General features: G+C 54.0%; 1 protein-coding gene across 1 annotated transcript; it reads right to left on the bottom strand.

The window, feature by feature from the left end:
* Positions 1-1,679: 1,679 nt before the first annotated feature.
* On the bottom strand, positions 1,680-10,139 carry TSPAN16 (tetraspanin 16). The gene is given in 5 exon segments (XM_042927432.1): positions 1,680-1,797; positions 3,646-3,700; positions 3,702-3,751; positions 8,414-8,611; positions 10,080-10,139. Coding segments are annotated over 5 exon segments (465 nt in total). The 3' UTR covers positions 1,680-1,695.
* Positions 10,140-22,343: the final 12,204 nt, after the last annotated feature.

Raw genomic sequence — 22,343 nt, 5'->3', positions numbered from 1 at the left:
AGACAGAGAAATGGAGCATGAGTTGGGGAGGAGCAGAGAAAGAGGGAGACAGAGGATCCGAAGCGGGCTCTGTGCTGACAGCAGAGAGCCTGATGCGGGGCTTGAACTCATGAACAGTGAGATCATGACCTGAGCCGAAGTTGGTCTCTTCACTGACCGAGCCACCCAGGTGCCCCGCCCTTGAAAATTTCTTAAAAGGACCACCTCGGGTCTCGATTCTGTTCCCTGCTGGGATCCTGACTATCGTGACCTCTTTGGGGGAAGAGGGTGTGGTATCCTTTGTAAACATAGATGCAATATAAATTTGTACAATGAAAAAAATGCCTATTTAAAAAATACAGATCAGGGGTTCTCGGGCTCAAGCCCCCGCATCGGGCTCTGCACTGACAGCTCAGAGCCTGGAGCCTGCTTCGGATTCTGTGTCTCCCTCACTCTCTCTCTCTGCCCCTCCCCCACTCACTCTGTCTGTCTGTCTCTCTCTCCCCACTTTCTTGTTTCTTTGCATGCCTCGTTTCTTTTAAGCTTTTATTGTTTATTTTTTAAAGGATTTTCTTCCTTTTTAAAGTTTATTTTGAGAGAGTGTGTGTATGTACACGCGAGCAGGGGAGGGGCAGAGAGAGAGGGAGAGCACCTCAAAGAAGAAGATGACGGAGAAGTCATCCCCTTTCCACCACTGCCTCCCTGGGACCCTTCCCTTGGGCAGGACCTCCCTGGCGTTGGTGACAGTCACTTCCCAGAATCAGTTCATGGCTTGCAGTTGGGTAGGACATGGTGCGAAGCCTCGGATGGCCTCCCCATCACGAGCGACTCAACAATGGGCCAGCGCAAACTTACAAATGAGAGGGAGGCTGGGGTCCTGACCTCGGTCGTAGAGCCAACGAGTGGAAGCCCCGGTGTGTGGGCGGAACAGCCACCTGCAGGCGAGGGGACAGTCACAGAGAAGCTCTGCTCTCTAGGCCCCTGGCAGTTCTTGCTTCCGGAAGCCTGAGCTGCCTTGACCTTGCTCTTGGCCGGCCCCCTTCACTTAATAGGCATTTATTGAGTGCCTGCTGGGAGCCAAGCACTGGGAGCCCAGCAATGTACGAAACAAGACGTAACCCCTGCCTCGGCCGAGCCAACATTTGAGTGGCGAACACAGGTGAAAAGCACAGCAGTAACACTGTCAGGTGCCGATTCGCTGCTGGGAACCTTTCTGTGCCTCGGTCTCCTCATCTGTAAAATGGGAGCAAAGCAGTCCCCACCTCAAGGTATGTGATGGGGACTGAACTCACAAACTGAGCGCCGGGTCCTGTGGCCGCTGTCACTATCCTACAGTGATCTCTGTTCCTCGTTATCGCTGTATTTCAGGCCCTCTGTAAGGCAGGCAGTGTAGCCCCGAACCCAGCTTCCAACCCAGCTCTGCCAAGGCCACGTGACCTTGAGCCGTCCCTTCCCCAAGCCTCGGTTTCCCCATCTGTGAAACGGGCGTGGTAACCTTGACCCCCCCCCCACCAAGGCTGTGTGGTCAGAATGAGTTGAACACCCAACTCCAGTTACGTTCTTCCTCCCTTGACCTTTTTTGCTGGGCTTCCTGCAAATAGGCAATTTTTATAAAAGTCACCAGCCCTGGGCAGGGGTGGGTGTGTGTGTGTGTGGGGGGGAGGTCTATCTAGGTGCCGTCCAACAAAATCTTGAGTGACCCCCTGGTGGATGGTGTCACCCTTGTGGGCTGCAGCCCCTGGGGTCCGAGGGACCAGCAGTCATTTCAAAGGAAGACCCAGAAAAGCCTGTGTAGTTCCTTGCCCCACAGCACTTTAGCTGCAGAGAGGAGGATAGTCACTTAAAGGTGCCCTTTCAACTCTGGAAATAATGAACACAATAGAAAGCATGGTCACCATGGCTACGGTCTAGCATCGGCAAGATAGGCCTATGCCAGGGGCTCTCGCGCTAAATGCCTCCCTCCCTCTAGCCGGTCTAGGCTCAGAACCTCCCTGGGTGTTCATCTTTTTTTTTTTTTTTTTTTTTTTTTTTGAGAGCGAGAGGGTGCAAGTGAGCGAGGGCCAGAGAGAGAGAGAGAGAGAGAGAGAGAGAGAGAAGCGGGGCACGAGCTCACCCAATGTGGGACTCCAACTCATGAACCGTGCGATCCTGGCCTGAGCCAAAGTCAAGATGCTGAATGACTGAGTCACCCAGGCGCCCTCGGTGCCTAGTCATCTTACTGGGAGGTAAAAGCTGAACTCCTCACCATGGCCCGCGAGCCCCTGCGCGACCTGCCCAGTCACCCCCAGGCCCTCATCTCCCTCCACTCTCCCTCTTACTCACTCAGCGCCAGCCACCCTGGTCCCCTCACGGTTCCTCAAACGCACTCAGCCAGCTCCAGCCCCGGGGCCTTTATACAGGCTGTTCCCTCTTTCTGGAACACTATGCCCTCAAATACCTGCTCGGCTCTCTCACTCACTTTTCATTCAGCTCTCTATTCAAACGTCCCGCCCGGGGAAGGCCTGCCCTGAACCCTCTTTCCAAGTTAGCCACAGCCCCTGTATCAGCCAGGCGGGGTCAGGTGATGCTGCGTAACAGATGGCCCCTCAATCTCGACAGTTCACTTCCCACGCATGCTACACGCCCCTCACGGCTTGGCAGGGGGGCTCTGCTTTATCAGAATGACTCAGGGACTCAGGCTGAGGAAGCAGCCACCGTCCAGATGTCCTACGGTCATGGCAGGAGGAAAGAGAGCTCTCGCGGGGGCCTTGCACAGGCAATTAAATAATTTGGCCCAGAAGCGACCCACAAGACTTCCGGCCACAGCTCATTGGCCGGAAGCATCACAGGACCCCCGCAAAGGGGCCAGGACAGAGCATCCCACTGTGTGGTGACAATGGATGACACACAGCACCTTTGACTACCAGACCCTTACTCTCTCTGCCCTTTCCCTGCCTTGTTCTTCTTCACGGCAGGTATCACCTCGGACACCCACGCTCACTTATTGATTTCTCGTCCGTGTCCCCACTTAAGCGCCAGGAACACCGGGCAAGGATTTTGCTCTGTGCCCTGCTGTGTCCCCAGAGCCCTGAACAGTGCCCAGCACGCAGTAGGTGCTCAATAAATATCAGTGCAAGGGCCGTACGAATGTATGAGAGACGTTCTCTCCCGTCTCGAGCCTCGGGAGCCAAAACTGGGATGCCGGAGGCCGCCTACCCATGGTGGGGCCCCCTCCCAAGCCTGAACGTGGCCCCACAGCAGTTCCCGGGCCCAAGCCCCGGATGTGACACACTCCTAGAGACAGGGAATGCTCTCTCCTTCCAAACCCTCCCTGGCTTCAGGGATGCTGCTAACCCACCCAACCCAAGAGCTTAGATGCCACACGCCAGCCGGTCCAGTTCCTTAAACACCAAGACGCTGAGCGTCCGACTTCGGCTCAGGTCCTGATCTCGCAGTTCGTGAGTTTGAGCCCCGTGTCGGGCTCTGTGCTGGCAGCTCGGAGCCCGGAGCCTGCCTCGGATTCTGGGTCTCCCTCTCTCTCCGCCCCTCCCTCGCTTGCGCTCTGTCCCTCAAAAAAATGAATAAACATTAAAAAAAATTTTTTTTTTATTTTTCTAACGGTTGAGACAGGTAACTTTATGTTGCGTGTCTTTTGCCACAATAACACACACAAGGTGTGAGCCTCACCGTCCCCGTGACCAAGTTCCATTCTGCGGAATAGTCGTCTGGCTCACTGTGATTATAGATTCTTCCTCAGGGTCGCGAAGACGTGCTCCAAGGCCACTTCTTGAACCTCAGAGACGAAACAGGGAAGTGACGGACACACGGCAGCGCAAGGTGCCCCGCTTGGTGAGGTTTCTCAGGGACAGAGCGGCGAGGCGGGGGTGTCCCTTCTGCCTCCTTCTGCACCCTTCACAGCCCATGCCCTGCCTGAGCTCTGGGTCTGCACTGAAGGAGGATAAATCCTGGCTGCCATCACCCCCCCCTCCCCCCAGAGAAGAGCGTGGGTCTTGAGCTCGTGCATCTGGTTGTACCCATCACAAACCTGAATCGTCTGCTCTTCTGAATCGCCCACAGGCCTGCTACGCCCCCGATTTGGCTGTAACTCCATTAAAGCCTCCGCTATCGTCTTTAGCCGCTGAATCAGTCTCCGCACAAAAGGGGCGAATGTAATTTTCTATTTTTTTTTTTTTAAATAAAGGTCTAAATAAAACAGGCTTTTTGGACGAGGTGGAACAGTCACGTGGCACAATATCCACAAAGCACAGAAGGCGACGCCGCGAAAAAGTCTCCCTCCCACCTTTTTCTCCCAGCCAACAAGTGCCTCCCACTCGGCCGCGGTGACTGTTACTGTTTCCTGTGTCCCAAAAGAGGTATTCAATGTGTGTCAAAGCAAAGCATATTCTCATCATTCCTCTCCTTGCTTTGTAACTATTCTCACTGGTCGGCATCTGGCTGTTCTTTTTATTATTTTTTAAACTTTTTTTTTTTTTAATGTTTCTTTGTTTTTGTTTTTTTTTTTCAACGTTTTTTATTTATTTTTGGGACAGAGAGAGACAGAGCATGAACGGGGAGGGGCAGAGAGAGAGGGAGACACAGAATCGGAAACAGGCTCCAGGCTCCGAGCCATCAGCCCAGAGCCTGACGCGGGGCTCGAACTCACGGACTGCGAGATCGTGACCTGGCTGAAGTCGGACGCTTAACCGACTGCGCCACACAGGCGCCCCTGTTTCTTTGTTTTTGAAAGACAGAGAGAGGAAGCGCGCGCCAGCAGGGGAGGGGCACAGAGAGCAGGAGACACAGAATCCAAAGCGGGCTCCGAGCAGACTGTGGAGAGCCTGACGCAGGGCTCGAACTCACGAACCGTGAGATCCTGACCTGAGCTGAAGTCAGCTGCTTAACCGACCCAGCCACCCAGGCGCCCTAGGCATCTGGCTGTTCTTAACAAGAGTAGAAATGGCTCTTGGTGCCCTGCTCACATCCCCGTGGCATTTGTCATTTCTGCGCACACGGCCAGCAACCCAGGGCTGGCTCTCTGTGGCCTCTCAGCCCACAGGTGCCCTGGGGGCGGCCCTCAGGCAATCCTGATGGGAGGTACGTCAACATTGTCCCCTGTGGGGGCACACATTCGATGAGCCCAGCAGCCCTGCAGTGTCACCCTTTAAGGGCTGCGTCCCCTTCCCTGCCTCACTTCCCCTGTCCCCTACAGGTGCTTCTTGGGACCACCTCTCTAATAAACCATGAACCTGCAGAACCTCATCTCAGGGTCTGCCTCTGGGGGCATTGATGCAATGGAGGAGAGCGTCTTGTCCCGGAGAAGGCACCACCTCGTGCATGGGGAGCCTCCTACTTCCTTCTTTCCCCCTGCATTGGACTTCCTTGTGTGCATTATTATAAATTAGCCACCCTCCTCCTGAGGCTTACGAGGCCCGTGGCAGTCTTTTGCACGCCCTGAGCTATATGTCGTTCTGCACCTGAGCAAGCAAATCCTTGGATAATTCCTAGAGATGGGACAGTTGGGTCAAAGCATCCATGCCTCATCATCTTGACGGATTTTGCTAAATAGCCCTCTGTTTCTAACACGTTTCAAAACCCCAACAAATTTTACAGCTTTTCCCATTACCTTTATTTTTAATTTGTTTTTTTGTCTTATTTTTTCCCCCATTCCTTTCTGATACCTTACCACCAAATGCAGGAAAGAAGCAGAGATGGTGAAATTAACTCGGCCAGTCTCTTGAGGGGACAGCGGAGGTTTCTGGCTCCTTACCCCATTTGTGGAGACCCGGTCTCCCGTCCCAGGGACCCGTGGGCCAGGTATCACTGAGTGGGGGAGGGAGGGGCAGTGTCTCTACTGATTTGATTTATTTGTAATGTGCCGTGGGAGAGGCAACATTGTACTTACAATGGGGAAGAAGGCGAGGACCACTGGGATTTCAGCGATGAGAATGATAACCATGAACAGGAAACATTGGAAGACACGGAGGGAAGGGAGGGAGGGGGCTGGGAGCCTGTGCAACCTTGTCCCTGCAGGGGAGGGACCTGTCCCTCTTCGCCTCATCCCCAGGCCACGTAGCCTCTTCAGTTTGAAAGAACTCAGCCTGGGTGGGGTGTGGGGGTTATTTCCTCTGTGTGTCATTTTCCTGCATTTGGCCAGGATGATGGCACCGAGGTTTTCTTGGGAGCCACTAGCTGGACCTCCGTTTCATGCCCAGAACTTTCTGGGCATCAGGAAGACCTATGAGGGACCTCCGGGTCAATAAAGGCTGTGTGCACTGGCAGCAGGTGCCCATGGAGGAAGCAGGAGGGAGGGTGGGAAGGACAGAACAGAGGCAGGAGGAGGGGAGGAGAAGCGGGCTGAAAACCTTTGCAAATGGGGGAAGAGGGAAAGGGGACTGTAGGGAAGACACGGGGGGGACAGGTTGGTGGCTACAGGGTGGTGGGGGGGGGGGGACTTAGGTCTGCTGGCTTATGTTTCAGACAAAATTCACCAGCCCAGGGGAAAACAATGAGAAAGGCAACAAACAGAGGAGATGTCTCCAAATTACCCCTCAAGGAGAAACTGCTGCCTAGCCCGGGCCTCGGTTTCCCCATTTGTACAATGTGGGGGTTGGACCAGCTCCAGGGGCGTCAGTGAGTTCTGCAGAGCTTCTGGGGGGTCAGACGGGGGCAAAGGAAGGTCAGCTCCTGGCTCCCCTTTCATCTATTCCCATCTTTGCCTGTTTGCACATCCAGGCTTGGAGTTGCCAGACCGGCCCGTGGCTGGCCTTATCTAGCTAAGAAAGGCAGGAAGGCACAGCAGCGGGTACACATCCAGGGACCCACAAGGACAAACACGGATGCAGGGCTTAGCAGTTGTGGAACCCTAGACTAGCGGCTCATGGGACAGATAGCGAGGATTAATATTATTACCATGTCCCCGCCTCTCGGTGACCGAGGTGGCCAGAGTACTGATATCCAGGCGTCTGTATGTCCTTGATAGGTTCCATTTTCAGAACCTACCCCTAATCTGCCCGCTTCTCTCCCCCTCCGCAGCCTCATGCCTCCCAGCCCCCACTGTCTCCCACCTGGACCGGCACAGTCCCTCCAGAGTGGTCTCCCCACACCGTTCCCCCAAGGGCCACCAGAGGGCGCCCGTGAGTCCCTGAGTCAGGGCTCCTACCTCTTCTCAGAATCCTCTGTGGCTCCCAACACCATCAAAATGATTTTGCTTTTCTTTTCTTTTTTTAATTTAATTTTTCTTTTTTCTTTTTTTAAGAAGACAGAGACAGCGGGGAGAGAACCGAGGGAGAGAGAGAGAATCCTAAGCAGGCCCCGTGCTCGGCGCACAGCCCAACACTGGGCTCTATTCCACGACTTTGGGATCATGGCCTGAGCCGAAAGCAAGAGTCCAGTGCTCAACCGACCGAGCCACCAGGCGCCCCCTTGAGTTTGCTTTTTTTGAGTGAGTTCTCAGAGGCTTTGGAGGGACAGGTACTAAGGGTAAGGTCAATAGGATTTGCTGATGGGTTGGACGTGGTGTGTGAGAGAGAGCACTCTGATTCCTCCAAGTTAAACTATAAATAAACTAGCAAATAGCGTCCGCATCAGATTGAAAAGGAAATGAAATATTTCAGGCACGGGACCTGTCCAATAAATAACTATTTGCTGAAGGGAGAAACTGAGAAATCAAACAAGATGATAGAGCTTCAGGGAGGAGGGGAGTGGGGGCGGGGTGCTTTTAATCGTGGAGGTGGTTTATGCTCTGGGAGATGACCGTACTGAGGGTCTCCCTGAAACCCCCCCACTGAAATAACCAGAGTTTTGCAGCAACACAGTGGAGGAAGGAAAACAAAACAAAACAAAATGCTGGAGACAAATTTTACCTAGGGTGGGATAATCCACTCAGACACGATTCTAAGGGAAATGGGAGTGGGGAGACTGGGGGCCAGACTTTGGGGGGTTAGCCGAGGCCGGATGGGGCAAGACACGTAAAATCTGCAACACGCCGTCTGCACGATCGCGCTCAAAACCCTTGTCCCTCGTGTACTTGGACACACATGACAGTGGCCACAGTGTTGTGTGAGTGGGAACGTACACACGGGCTGATGACACAGACCAGTGTGCCCAGAAAAGACCCAAGAAAGATGGAAATTAGCGCAGGCGGGAGAGGACTGACCCCTACCTCACACCACGCTCCGATCATAAAACTCCCAAAAGCCAAAGAGCTAAAAGTGAGAAAGCAAGATTTAAAATTATGGAAAGAAGACCCGGGAGACTGTAATTTATGGCCTTGGGTGGGAGAGGAGTCCCGACCGAGGTACATCATAAAGGAAGAACACGGATGCATTCTGATGCCGTCGTATGAGACCACAAACGCTGAAAAGTAGGGGACGCCTGCTGCCAGGGGGCTGTGATGCGCGTGAGGAAGGATTCACACGGGAGGGTACTTTGGGGTCTGTGTGCAGATCTGACTTACAAACAAGAGAGTGTCTCTGCTTCCTTTGGTTGCTCCAGACCACCCGGCAAAGCCAAGCAGCCCCGTGAGGCAGCTCATTGCCGGGCACAGGGAGCCAACGTGGAGGAGGTATGCGGAGGACAGCGCGAGGACCCTCGTCAGGACAGCCCCTCTGAAGCTGCCATAGATGCCCCGGCCAATGAGGATCACACCAGATATCTTTGGGACAGGAGTCAGACAGGGAAAAACAGTCTGTCAGTTGTATACAAATGGAGCTCTCCCAGGGGAGGGGAGAAGAGCAAAGGCGGATAAAGTCAGCAAAAACATTAAAAAATGATAATACCCGTGTACCCAGAGTTGGCGAGGATGTGGAGAGATCGGCTCATATATGGTTGCCAGGCAACAGACTTGTGTGTGTGTGTGTGTGTGTGTGTGTGCGTGTGTGCGTGCGGGAGGACCCTTCGCAGTTCATGTTTAAAATGTTAAAGGTTTTGGGGCGCCTGGGTGGCTCAGTCATTAAGCGGCCGACTTCGGCTCAGGTCATGATCTCACGGTCTGTGAGGTCGGGCTCTGGGCTGACAGCTCAGAGCCTGGAGCCTGTTTCAGATTCTGTGTCTCCCTCTCTCTGACCCTCCCCCGTTCATGCTCTGTCTCTCTCTGTCTCAAAAATAAATATTTAAAAATAAAAAATAAAAGGGGTGCCTGGGTGGCTCAGTCAGTTAAGCATCCGACTTCCGCTCAGGTCATGATCTCTCGGCTCGTGAGTTCGAGCCCCGAGTCAGGCTCTGTGCTGATGGCCCAGAGCCTGGAGCCTGCTTCGGATTCTGTGTCTCGTTCTCTCTCTGCCCCTCCCCCACTTGTGCTGTCTCTCTCTGTCTCTCAAACATAAATAAATGTAATAAAAAAAATTTTTTTTAAATGCTTCTTTATCCTGAGAGAGAGTATGTGCTCACGAGTGGGGGAGGGGCAGAGAGAGAGGGAGAGTAAGAGGCCCAAGCAGCCCCCGGGCGGTGAGTGCAGAGCCCCCTGCGGGGCTCCATGAGGAGCTTGATCCCATGAACCGTGAGATCATGACCCAAGCTGAAATCAAGCGTTGGATGCTTAACCGACTGAGCCACCCAGGCGCCGCACGTGGAGCCTGCTTTAAAAAAGAAATGTACTTGTCTCATTTAACTCCCGTGAAAATGTTACATCACAGGTAACAAGATGAAGAGTGGTCTTTAATATCCTTCTTTTTTTCCTGGCAGTCTTTCCTTAGTGCGATTCTGCTACCAAAACAATTGCTTCTTTAATGAGGTACATTCTGGGTCACTTTCATAGTAAGAAAAAAAAGGCTTTTTCGAAAAATTTAAAGGACCGGGCAAATACCCCCTCCCTTTTGCCCTTCCCAAACAACTTAATTTTCTGCAAGATTTGACTTAGAGCCGAGCTCCTCCACGGCCAACCCGGCCCCCCTCCCCCATCACACTCCTCTGTGCTTGATTTCACCAACTCTGGGTCCATGGAGCCTACACCCGTTCGCAACACGTCCTGCTCCTCGTCCGTCTGCCCTACATCCCTCCGGCTTCCCCGGAGACCACCGATCCGGATGCCGGTGAAATTTGGATCAACTTATTTCTGTCTTTGAGGGAGACAGCTATGGAGGAAGGGCTGCAAAGCCCCAGGGTCTGGGTGGTGACATACTTACCGCTGTGAAGCCATTGAAGAAAGATAACAGTCTCTTCCAGGAAGAGTAGGGAGTGTGCATTTCAGTGTCAGCCAGACTGGGGTGCTCCGGAGGTTGAAGTCAGCATCTCTCCTAAACCCCTGGGCTACGGTTTCCCCAGATGGTATAGGGCCGGGGTCGGGGGCACCCAGGCTGGTTTGCTGTGCCCCCTCCCCCCCCCCCCCCCGCTCTCCTGGCAGCCTGATCGTCTGCCAGGGAGGGGGCCCCAGCAGTTACCTCTCCTCCATCATAAGCTTTTATCACATCGCAACTGGATGCTGGAGCAAAGGCTCCCAGTGCCAGGGAAGCAGATGCCCCGAAATGCCCCTGCGGGCCCCTCGTTCTCCACCAGGGGTGGAGAAAAGGCACGATGTGCTGCCCTGGTACCCCCTAGGTGCCACCTGGGCCCCGTAGGTATAGTGCTCAGCACTGACCACTCTTATGGTTAATAACCCCGCTACGCTGGGGGCTCCAAGTGGGTGGGGTCCTGGGCTGTCCTAGTCACGGTTGCGTTCCCAAAGCCTGGTACACAGCAGGTGCTCAAGAAACTGATGTGGAATAAATGAATGAGTGAATGAAGCTCCATGAAGCAGCATCTGGTTACAAGCCATCGGGTCCCCTAAGCCTCTGCCTACACATCAGCTCACTGAACTCATTCCTCTCACGGGGCTCGGAGGCCAAGGTAACTGCCCAAAGCCACACAGGAAGCAAGGTCAGTCAAGGCTGGGCTTTGAAGCTCCAAGAGGGACATGAACGTGGCAACCTCTGACACCCCTCCACCCTGCCAACTCCTGCCCCACTTCCGCATTTCGGCCCAAACCTGTCCTTTCTCCCTCGGAAGGCTGCTCAGCCATAGCAGGTGAAGCAGGTTGCCTCGAGCCCTGTGCCACTGATCACTGGGCCACAGCAGGCATTTCAGAGCAAAAATTATGCACTTGGCATTGAGGGCTCCCCCCCCAACTCCTGCAGCCCTTAGCCCACATTGTCTCCCTGCCCCCCCCCCCCCCAGGTCCGTGCTACTCCACTCATGTGCCCTCTTTATCCAGCCCTGGGTTGGAGGGTGTGTGTGAGCAGGTCCTTGGAGGGCTCAGGACTTTCAGAATCTTCTGTGACCGCCCCCGCCCCTACAAAGGGCTCAGCTCAAAGGGAGAAAATACTTTACATTTAAATAACAAATGTTTGTCAAACTGCTCTTTGAAATATGTGGAACTAAAGATGTTCATGTAGGAGTCACTGCCTCCTCCCTGGACTACAAGCCACATTCACGGCTAGGAGTGTGTCCTTCCATGACTTTCTCTAAAAGGTCATTTGAAACAAGGAGCCTAAGAGCCAGGGGCTGAGGGCCCGAAAGCGGGGACGCAAAGGAGGGCGAGAAAAATGGAGATGCGAGGGAGCATGGGGGAAATGCAGGGATGCACATGAGGGCGTGAAAATGTGGGCAAAAGTGGGCAGGAAAGTGTTGGCGCAAAGGAGGAAGGGAGAGGGGTGGCGCAGAGGGCAGGAAAATGGAACACAAGTAAGGGCAGGGAGGACGGGAGGCAGAGTGGAGGCCGAAGGAGAGCATGCCGGGCGGTGGCTGGAGGAAAAGTGGGACCCTAGGCCTGGCGGGTGAGGGACCTCCTCCGAAGCCCCGCCCCAGAGGCAGTCCCCCCCCCCCCCCCCCAAGTCCCCGCCTCGCCCCGGCGTCCCTGCAAGGACCAGGCTCCGGTCTCGGCCTCTCGCGCCCCCTGGCGGTCATCAGCGGAAGCGCGGCCCTACACGGGTCCCCCACGCTAGTCTCCCAGCTGGCCGCGGTCCCCCAGAGCCACCGCTCTGTCCGCCAGTGGGAGGAAATGGCGCGTGTCTGTGACGCACCCTCCAAGCCCCCCTAACCCACACCAACTGAACTGACGCGAAGAGACAGAATTGTGCAGGCATCCGGCGAATTACAAAGGTCAGACATTTGGCAAAAACAAAAACAAAAAGGCAAAAAAGAAAAAAGAAAATCGTACAGGAAATTAGTGCAATCTGTCAGTAATAGTTCAGAGGTTCTAGAAAACACTGAAAAGCTGCTCTTGAAGGGGAGCTGCAGAGCCACTAGGAAGACATTTAAATATTACTGTAGAAATAGCAGAGTTACTCCAATTTGGTTAATCACAGAGCTTAGGGTGTGTTAAGATAGTCATAGTTCATTTCTCTCCTGCTTTGTCTCCTTCTTTTTCTCCTTTAATGTTTGTTTTTGAGAGAGAGAGAGAGAGATCGGAAGTGAGGGGCCGAGAGAGAGGGAGACAGAGGATCCAAAGCAGGCTCCGAGCTGAGAGCAGAAAGCCCCGTGTGGGGCTCGAACTCACAAACCGTGAGATCATGACCTGAGCTGACAGGCGCCCCAACAAGGGGGCATCTTATGGCTTCCGTTGTTTTGGTAACCATCATTGGGGGGTGGAGGTAACAAATCAGAAACGACTATCCAATAAAAAAAAAGTCTGGAGTGCAGGACAGAAAGGGAAAGGGTTTCTCTTGAGGTCTTTCTCCCTGGCTTGCACATGGGCATCTTCTCCAGGCGTCTTCACATGGTCTTCCCTCTGGGAGTATCTGTCACTTAATCTTCTTCCTCGAAGGACACCAGGCCCATCGGCTCAGGGCCCATCCAGAGAGACATCATGTCACCTTCAATATCCGTCCATCGCTTGTAACAAGTTGATCCCACTGATGCAAGATGCTGATAATGGGACAAGCCACTTGGCGGGGAGAGGACATATATGGTGACCCTCTGCATTTTACATCCAATTTTTCTGCAAGCCTAAAATTAAAAAAATAAGTAAATTCTATTAATTAAAAAGAAGAAAACTCTGGTAGTGGTATCTATTTTTTTTTGTTGTTCCACAATTTACACTATTTAGTATTTATTTTTAAAGTCTTTTTTTAAAAGAGGAAATAGACAGGCGCCTGGGTGGCTCAGTCGGTTAAGCGTCCGGCTTCGGCTCAGGTCATGGATCTCACGGTTTGTGGGTTCGAGCCCTACGTTGGCCTCTGTGCTGACAGCTCAGAGCCTGGAGCCTGCTTCCGATTCTGTCTCCCTCTCTCTCTCTGACCGTCTCCTGCTCGTACTTTGTGTCTCTCTCTCAAAAATAAACATTAAAAAAAAAGAAAGAACATGGAAATCTCTGCTATTTATTCACTGGTGGGGGAGGCAGGGTTGTTTTGAAAGGAATGAAATAATAAATCCCCAATTTACAGATGGATAAACTGAGGCATGAAAATTAAAACATCTGGCCCATGTCACAGATAGAAAGTGGTGAAAGTCAGAATTTGGCCCCAGGGTTGCAGTCTTTTTTATTTTTAATTTTTTTCTTAATGTTGATTTATTTTTGAGAGCGTGAGCAGGGGTGGGGCAGAGAGAGAGAGGGAGACGCAGAATCCGAAACAGGCTCCAGGCTCCGAGCTGTCAGCACAGAGCCCGACGCGGGGCTGGAACCCAAGAACCGCGAGATCATGACCTGAACTGAAGTTGGACGCTCTCACCGACTGAGCCACCCACGCGCCCCCCCAGGGTCGCAGTCGCCACATAGATGTTTTGGTGGTTTCAGGGCGCCCGTCCTGCCTTTTACCCCTGAGGACAGACATACAGTCTTTCCTGTGTTAAAATACGGAATCCATCAGAGCCTCGGAGGTTCAATGGTGTGGAAAAACTATCTATCTCAGCAGAGGACACAGCGGATTCCAAAGCTGTGCATTCAGAACAATCCCAACTTTTGACAAAGGCGAGCAGATACCCGTTCTGTAGAGAAAAACGACCAGAATGAAGGCCACAAAATCGCCAGCGTCGGTGAGCTTTTGAACGACCTTCTTTGTTCTTATGTCGTTTTTCTCTGGAAATGTCCCCCAGTGGTCTGTAAGGAGCATGTCTTCCTTAGGCACGCGGGGGAAAAGATGTTTTTAAGAAAACGAAGGGAAGTTGCGATCGTAAAAGGGGACCCCGGGAGGGGCTGAAGGACAGGGGTCCAGGCTGCAACGACAGGTGCTGTCTGGGAGCAGGACCTCTGCCTTCTTGGACGAGTTCTCTCGCCGTCTCCGGGGACATCTCCTCGCTGACTCTGGTGTCCACGTTGGAAACCGCGACCTCCTCTGTGACCACGGGAGTGAGAGAGAATTTGCAGAGACAAAAACCGGCCTGGCCCCAGACTCAGCCGTGATCTCAGGGGTCAGGGAAAACAGTCCCACCCAGCCCCGGAATTTCCTCCGCAGGCTGCACGTGGACCGTTTTCTGTTGTTCTCTCTTAACAGATCTGAAAGAGTTGGCATGTCCGTTTCTTGGAGCCCCCGCATTTTGCTTGACAATCCAGAGGGACCGTGGGGGGAAGCCTCGTGTTCCAGGCCACGCTGCTGAGATCCGAGGGCTGTCTTCTGAGTCCAAAGTCAGGCCTTCTCTGTGATCGGTGGCAACTGCCCATTCGCTCATTCATCCTACTTTTGGAATGCGAGCATCCATTGAGCGCCTAGTGTATGCCAACCGTTGTACCAAAACAAACCAGGCGCCGTCCCTGCCTTCACGAACTCAGATACTAGAGGGACCCAGGTGTGTAAACAGATGATTACGATAGCAGAGCCGGCTTCTTTCTGAGAACATGGGCCAGCAGGGATCTGACACGGCAGCCTGGTCCAGTATTGTGGACCCCAGCTTGAACCCTCATTCCTTGGGCCAGGAAGTGCTCACGCCTCCATGAGCCAAAGGGGACTCTGCCCCTGCGGTCGTCCCATTTGGAAGTCTGGCCTTATCTCCGCACTGCGGTCTCCTCCTCTCGGGCCTGGCTTCTGGAGTCTGCCAGGGGTAGGCTCTGAGCCTGCATCCTCGGCCCTTCTAACACCCCAGGATCGTCCAGGCATCACCTGATGCCTTCTAGGTGTTTAATGTGGCCAGATGTAGCAGCCGGCTTCTCTAGGCAAAACAAAGCCTAGTCAGGCCACTTTCCGTCACAAAAGTAGCCTGTGCTATGGTTGCACCGATATGAAGTACCTAGAAGCTTATAGAAACAGTTTATTTATTTTTGAGAGACAGAGACAGAGCATGAGCGGGGAGGGGCAGAGAGAGAGGGAGACACAGAATCCGAAGCAGGCTCCAGGCTCTGAGCTGTCAGCACAGAGCCCGATGCGGGGCTTGAGCTCATGAACCGCGAGATCATGACCTGAGCTGAAGTCGGACGCTTCACTGACTGAGCCACACAGGCACCCCTGGATGGCTCCTGTTTTTTACCCGAAGCGGGGTTCAAGCTCACCAGATGTGGGACTTGAACTCAAACCGGGATCTCATGACCTGAGTCAAAGTCAGGCGCCTAACAACGAAGCCACCCAGGTGCCCCAAATTGTGTATTTAAACGGGCGTAGTATAGTATGTGAATTATACTTCAGTTATATCTCATCTATTTTTATGTTTTTACTTTTTTTAAACGTTTATTTATTTATTTTGAGAGAGAAAGAGAGAACGAGAGTGCGGGAGAGGCAGAGGCAGAGAATCCCAAGCAGGCCCCGCGCGGTCAGGCGGAGCCCGACTCGGGGCTCGAACTCACAAACTGTGAGATCGCAACCGGGGCCGAAACCAAGAGTCGGCCGCTTAACTGACCGAGCCACCCAGGCGCCGCTCAATATGTATATTTAAAAGATAATGGTTTTTGCTTCTGAGCCGGGAGTGAAGGCGGCTGAGGTCAGCTGTTCGTCGCGGGAATGTATCTGAAAGATCAACGAGGGAGGAGGTTTCCCAAGGCGCCTAGAGCCTGCAGCTCAGCCCAGCCCTGAACTAGTAACCATTTCCTTTGTGGTGGTGAAGCAACGTGCCACGACCTTACTTTGTGGCCCAAAACCGCAAAGGAGGTTCCTGTGGTCCTTCCCACATCAGAAGCTTCTCCTCCTGGGTTTTTGAGGCACACACTGTGGCTTCTGTAGCTCTGAGGTCTGGCTCCCACCCACCTGCAGGGGACCCTGTCCCCTCTCGGCATGGCTGGCCCTGGCCCGTTAATCCCAGTTGCCCAAGACTCTAGACCCCCATGCCATCTTCTGGCCCCTGGGATGGTTCTGTCTTAATGAGACCTTGTTTTCACTTAATGACGTTTTAAGTTTTTTATTTATTTTTGAGAGAGAGAGAGAGAGAGACATGGAGTATGAGTGGGGAGGGGCAGAGAGAGAGAGAGAGGGAGACACAGACTCTGAAGAAGGTTCCAGACTGAGCTGTCAGCACAGAGCCCGACGCGGGGCTCGAACTCGTGAACTGCGAGATCATGACCGGAGCCGAAGTCGGACTCTTAACCGACTGAGCCATCCAGGCGCCCCTTAACTTAATGACCTCTTGAAGGACCCTATCTCCAAATACAGTCCCATTCTGAGTTACTGGGGGATACGCTTCAGTGTAGGAATTTGGGGCGACATAATTCAGTCTGTAAAAGGAAGTGAGAAGGGAAAGCAGTCAGTAAGGGGGGGCAGGTCTAGGGTCACAGGCAACTAGGGGCTCAGTCCCGCCAGGGATCCCCAGGAGATGGCATAGGACGCGTACTTCAGTCTTCCCCCCCCCCCCCCCGCAGGTGAGGGAGCTGGGGTTCTCGTCCACCACCCCCATCGGCTGAGGGCTATTCCCAGGGGGCGTTCATTCTTAGACATTTCTCTCCTGTTCTGTGCAGCCTCCTGAGAAAACTCTCCGACGAAGGTGTCTGCATGTTGGCCACATCTTGTGCCCAAGTTGTCCTCAAGGTCACGTCGGGTGGTAAAGGACTACTTCTCTATGTCTCGCTTTCCTCGTCGGTAAAATGGGACCGGTGAGAGAATGGAGCACAGCACAAGGAGCTGCCGGGGAAGGGTGGGGGGGGGGGAGGGGTGGGGGGGGTAGCGGGGAGGGGTGGGGGGGTAGCGGGGAGGGGTGGGGAGTAGCGGGGAGGGGTGGGGGGGTAGCGGGGAGGGGTGGGTGGGGTAGCGGGGAGGGGTGGGTGGGGTAGCGGGGAGGGGTGGGGGGTAGCGGGGAGGGGTGGGGGGAGTAGCGAGGTCCACCCTGCCATCCGCTGCCGGGCTTCTAGTTTCCATGTCAAAAGTGGGTGAATCAAAATAAAACACAAGCAAAAAACACCTTCTGTACTCCCTTCGAATCAGTGCCTCAGTTTCCTGAATGCCTCTCCTCTGGGCCTCTGCTTATGCTTTTCCCACTGCCCGGAAGGCTGTTCACCTGCCTGCCTCCAGCACAGCTTTAAGCCCCAGCGTAGAGGCCCGCTCCCCCCCCCCCCCCCACCCCCGACACCCTCTGGCTGGGTCGAACATGGCCTCGGGGCTCCTACAGTGCCTGGGTGTCCCCACCATGGCCCTGATTCCTGGGTGGTCATCGTCAGCTCACCTGCTGGTGGGCCCCAACACTCCCCAACTCCCCCCCCAAGCCCCCTCCCTCTGTCCCTTAGTGTCAGCCCCTCCCCCCAGCCCAGCCCCAGACCCAGCCCAACACCGCGATCTGCGATCTGGGCTCCCACACTAGAGTTCTGTCTTTCTGAGAATGTTCTATAAATGGAATCATACAATATGTAGCCTTTTGAGTCTGGCCTCTTTCACTGCAGCATAAAGCATTTGAGCATAAAGCTTTGTGGCCTGTATCAATAGTTTGTTCCTTTCTGTTACTGAAGAATATTCCATTGTACGCATGGAAGCTAGTAGGTTTCACATCACCCATTGAAGGACAGTTGGGTTGTTTCCAGCTATTGGTGATTATGAATAAAGCTTTTACAAATAATAGGGGCGCCCGGGTGGCCCAGTCAGTAAGCGTGCAACTTCAGCTCAGGTCACGATCTCACAGCTTAGGAGTTCGAGCCCCGTGTCGGGCTCTGTGCTGACAGCTCAGAGCCTGGAGCCTGCTTTGGATTCTGTGTCTCCCTCTCTCTCTGCCCCTCCCCCACTCACGTTCTGTCTCTCTCTCTCCTTCAAAAACAAATAAACATTAAAAAAAATTAAAAAAAAACAATTATACGCAGGTTTTTATGTGAACATAACTTTGCATTTTTAAAACTGTGGCCGTGGGATGGTTGGGTCAGATGGGTGGCTGCGTGTTTCGTGTTCTAAGAACCAACAAACTTTTCCAGAATGGCTGTACCATTTTGCATGGCCACGAGCAGCATCTGAGACATCCACTTTCTCTGCATCCTCGTCAGCATTTGGTATTGTTATTTTTAGTTTAGTTGTTCTAATAAGCATAAAAAAAAAAAGACTTTGGGGCACCTGGGTGGCTCAATCGGTTAAGCGTCTGACTTTGGCTCAGGTCATGATCTCTCAGTCCGTGGGTTCGAGCCCCATGTCAGGCTCTGTGCTGACAGCTCAGAGCCTGGAGCCTGCTGTGGATTCTGTCTCCCTCTCTCTCTGCCCTTCCCCCACTTGCACTCTGTCTCTCTCTCCCTCAGAAATAAATACGCATTAAAAATTAAAAAATAAAAATTAAAAAAAAGGCTTTTATGGCTGACATTGAGAGACAAAATGTAGGATTTGAACCCGAGCATCTGAGTGTCTAATCTCTTTTTCTTCATTGGATCTTTCTGGAACAAACCACAGGGTGTCCCTGCAGTGCTCTGCGTCCCTCCATGGCTCCCCACTACCTGAAGGGCTATGCCTGGGGCTCCCACTGGGAGGCCTTGAAAACCCACCCCCTTCTCCCCACCCCCCTCCCCGTGCCCTCTACCCAGGTGACCTTCTACTTCTCTGTCTTTGCCTTGCTGGTCCCTCGGCCTGGAATTCCCTCCCTCCCTAACTCGGCCTGGCCGACACCAGCATTGACATCACCTCCTTCCAGAAGTCCCCTGTGCCTGGCATACAGCAGGCGCTCAGTAAATGCTGCCGGAATAAATGAAGGAAGGAAGGAAGGAGATGAGAAAGGGGAGGGGCACGCTGTAGGGAGCAGCTGAGGGGGTCTGTAGGCCACAGGGAAGACCATGGCTCCTTTCTGGGGCAATGGGGAGCCAGAGCAGGCTTTGAGCAGGGAAAGGGCCTGCTGAAAAATTTCTCTTATTTGCAGGGGTACCTTTTTGTGCCCCGGGCCCTTACAAGGGGATGTGTGTAAGTTCATAAACAGCTAGGATGGCGAAGGAAACCCATTACAAACCCATGACATTGGGATATGGGTATCAAAATCTGTTTTAATTGTGATGGAATCTGGGCCTTTCTTAACACCTCAAATAACAAGGTGGCAGGGGGGTGGGGGGCAGCTCTCACGAATGCTATCGTTAGAAGCCAGGGAGCACACGTGATGCGAGTTTTTCCCTCCCAGTTCATAAGCGCCTGAATTCTATTTGCAAACCCCTTGGGTGCCTGGGGACCCTGGCAGAAACCCCCTGAAGGTTGGGGTGCAGGAAGGGCACACAGAAAGGGAGCTAACTTGGCAGAGTGTCACTGAGAGGGACAGGAGTGATTTCCAGGGGTGATGGACAAGCATCCAGACAGACCAGCATCCGGCGGCTGGGCCATCTGTTCAAAGAAAAACAGGAAGACGGTGCCCTGCCCCTCTGGCCTCTCTGGGCCCAGCCTTTGTCTTTGTGACTATAACTCCCAAAGGCAGGCCTGGAGCGCCTGAGTCGGCTCCCAGCTTCCTTCCCCAGCTCCGGAAGCAGCAGGAAAAACAATGTGACAAGGGCAGGATCTCCCAGGTTCTGTGCTCTCCCGACAACACTTCAGGGGTCCCAATCACAGCCCGATAGGGTCAGCTCTGGGGGTAACATCCCATTTCACAGATGAGGAAACTGACGGCCAGAGAGGCCCCAGGTCACCCAGCCCGGCTGTGGCTAAGCTGGGGCCTGGAATTCAGGTCTCTTTGGATTCCAAGTCCCTCCTGTGGCCATTCCTACTCTGAGTCCGCCACCTACCTCAGGATACCTATTCATTCATTCATTTATTCATTCATTCATTCATTCATTCATTCATTCATCAGGTTGATTCACCAGGTTGCCAAAATGCATCTGAAGAACGAGGGGAGAGGGGCGCCTGGGTGGCTCAGTCAGTTAAGCGTCCGACTTCGGCTCAGGTCATGATCTCATGGTCCGTGGGTTCGAGCCCCGCGTCGGGCTCTGTGCTGACAGCTCAGAGCCTGGAGCCTGTTTCAGATTCTGTGTCTCCCTCTTTCTCTGACCCTCCCCTGTTCATGCTCTCTCTCTGTCTCAAAAATAAATAAATGTTTAAAAAAATTAAAAAAAAAAAAAAAGAACGAGGGGAGAGATTTCCCTCAACATGACAGACCCGAGTTCAAGTTTTACAACTCAGAAGTGTGCTTTGAGTTGGGTGGTTGCTCCTCTCGGCCTCGGTTTCCTGCACCTGCAGATCGATGACCTGGGGTGATGACACCCCCCCCCCCCCCCCCGACCACCACCAAGGGTTAGTTGGAGCCTGCACACAGCAGGAGCTGAGGAGATGCCTGTTGAACGGATGTCCTTTGCATCCTGCTCCCGGGCACCCGGCCTTACCTGCTTACGATCCCCAATTCCCTTTCCTTGTGGAAAGAGCGTGCCCTGCCTGTGGGCAGTAGAGCCGAGGAGGGCAGGGCAAATGTCCCGAGCTGGCGGATCCTGCTATTCCTGTCATGGGCACCAGGGGGCAGTGGGTGCCCACTTCAGCTTTCTTCTACCTGCCCCCAGCACCCCTCACCCAGGTTGGACAGCTGAGACATTGATCCTCCCCCTGACCCCCGCCATCAGGCTGGCTTCTCCCACCACACTGGTGGTGGAAACGGTAGACACTAGGGGACAGAGGGGCATCAGGGTCCTCTGGCCACTGGACCCCTGCACCACTCTGCCTCATTCATTCTCTTATTGGACACCTACTATATGCACAGCCCCATGCTAGGCGTTGGGGACACAGCAATGAATAAAGCAGAGAAAAATCCTTGTCCTCGTGAAGCTGACTTATGAGTGGGAGAGGCGGCCATCATGGAATCAGGCCGTTACAACCGAGGGTGATCGGGGGGCTGTGAGGGGGAACCCCAGGGGCTGGAGGCAGGAGGTCCCAGAGGAACCCCTGAGCCAGCTTGGGCAGGGAAGGGAGGTGGCCAAGGAAGGCTTCCAAGAAGCATGAGATCTAAGAACGAATGGAAGTTAGCAGTTCGCTCAGGTGCAGAGTAGGGGAAACAGTGTTCCAGGAGGGGGTACGGCCTGTGCCGAGGTGTGCAGGCAGCGGCCTCCCACCCCACACAGAAAGAGAGGCGAGAACACTATAATGCTACACGGACTCAAACAGTGACGTCCTGGAACGAACACTGAGTAGCACGTCAGGGGAATGGAGGAGCAAGAGGCTAGAAAGAGATATTCACCTCGTGCCAGCGATGTGCCCCGGGGGTGGGGACCTCTTGGAGACGAATGGCCGGCCACTTAGACACGGTGTGACTGGGGATGCACAAGCAGCTGTAGGAGGCAGAGATGTCCAAGCTGAGACTGAAGGGAGGAAGAAGGGGTCAAGCGGACAAGGAGTGAGTGGAACAGCATTCTAGGTGGTGGGAACAGCAGGGGGCATCGGCGTGAAGAGAGATGATCTTCAGCTCCGCTCCCTCACTGGCACGGAGGTTCGACCACCTGTCCGCAGCCCAGCCATCTCCCACCTGGACCCGTGCTGTCCCTCCTCCCGGGTACACAGGTGCTTCCCCCCATATCCTACAGACTGTTGCTCACTGCAGCCAGAGGAGGCCAAAGTCCCCATCAAGCTTGGCCTCTGTTTGAGCAGCTGCCTGGGTCACCCTAGCCCCGCCTGGCTGAGTCAGGCCTGGCATACCCTGGAGAGGAACTGCCCCGCCAGTCAGGTCTGGTAGGCACCAGTGGGGCAGCAGGCTCCAGGGGGGCAGCTAGCTGGGGCATGGCCTTTACTTGGAAGGGTCTTTGAAGCAGCCTTTTGACCCAGACAGGGCTTCGAATCGCTGGGTTCCCCCCGTGACATCAGGTCCCCCAAGGGCCTGGAGCTCTGAGCTCCCGATGTCTGTGCCTCATGCTGTGCCGGGCCACAAGCCCTCATGGGGCAGATGAGGAAATGGAGGTTCAGAGAGGTTGAGAGATTTACCCTGGGTCCCACAGCCTGGCCGGGGGCCGGGACTCTGTCGGTTATTTAGAAACAAACATTTCCCCGGGGCGGGCGGGCTCCCTGGGTGACAAATCTGGAATCACAGATCTGACGCTGACTCACCGGGTGAAACTGGGCAAGTCGCCCTGCTGCTCTGGGCCTCAGTTTTCTCATCTGTAAAAGTGGGGTGGTGATGGCACCCCTGTGCGGGAAGGGGAACGGCATGTG

This window comes from Panthera leo, chromosome A2 (genome assembly GCF_018350215.1).
Source record: "Panthera leo isolate Ple1 chromosome A2, P.leo_Ple1_pat1.1, whole genome shotgun sequence".
NCBI classification, from domain to species: domain Eukaryota; kingdom Metazoa; phylum Chordata; class Mammalia; order Carnivora; family Felidae; genus Panthera; species Panthera leo.
This window is presented reverse-complemented; position numbering and strand designations above follow the sequence as displayed.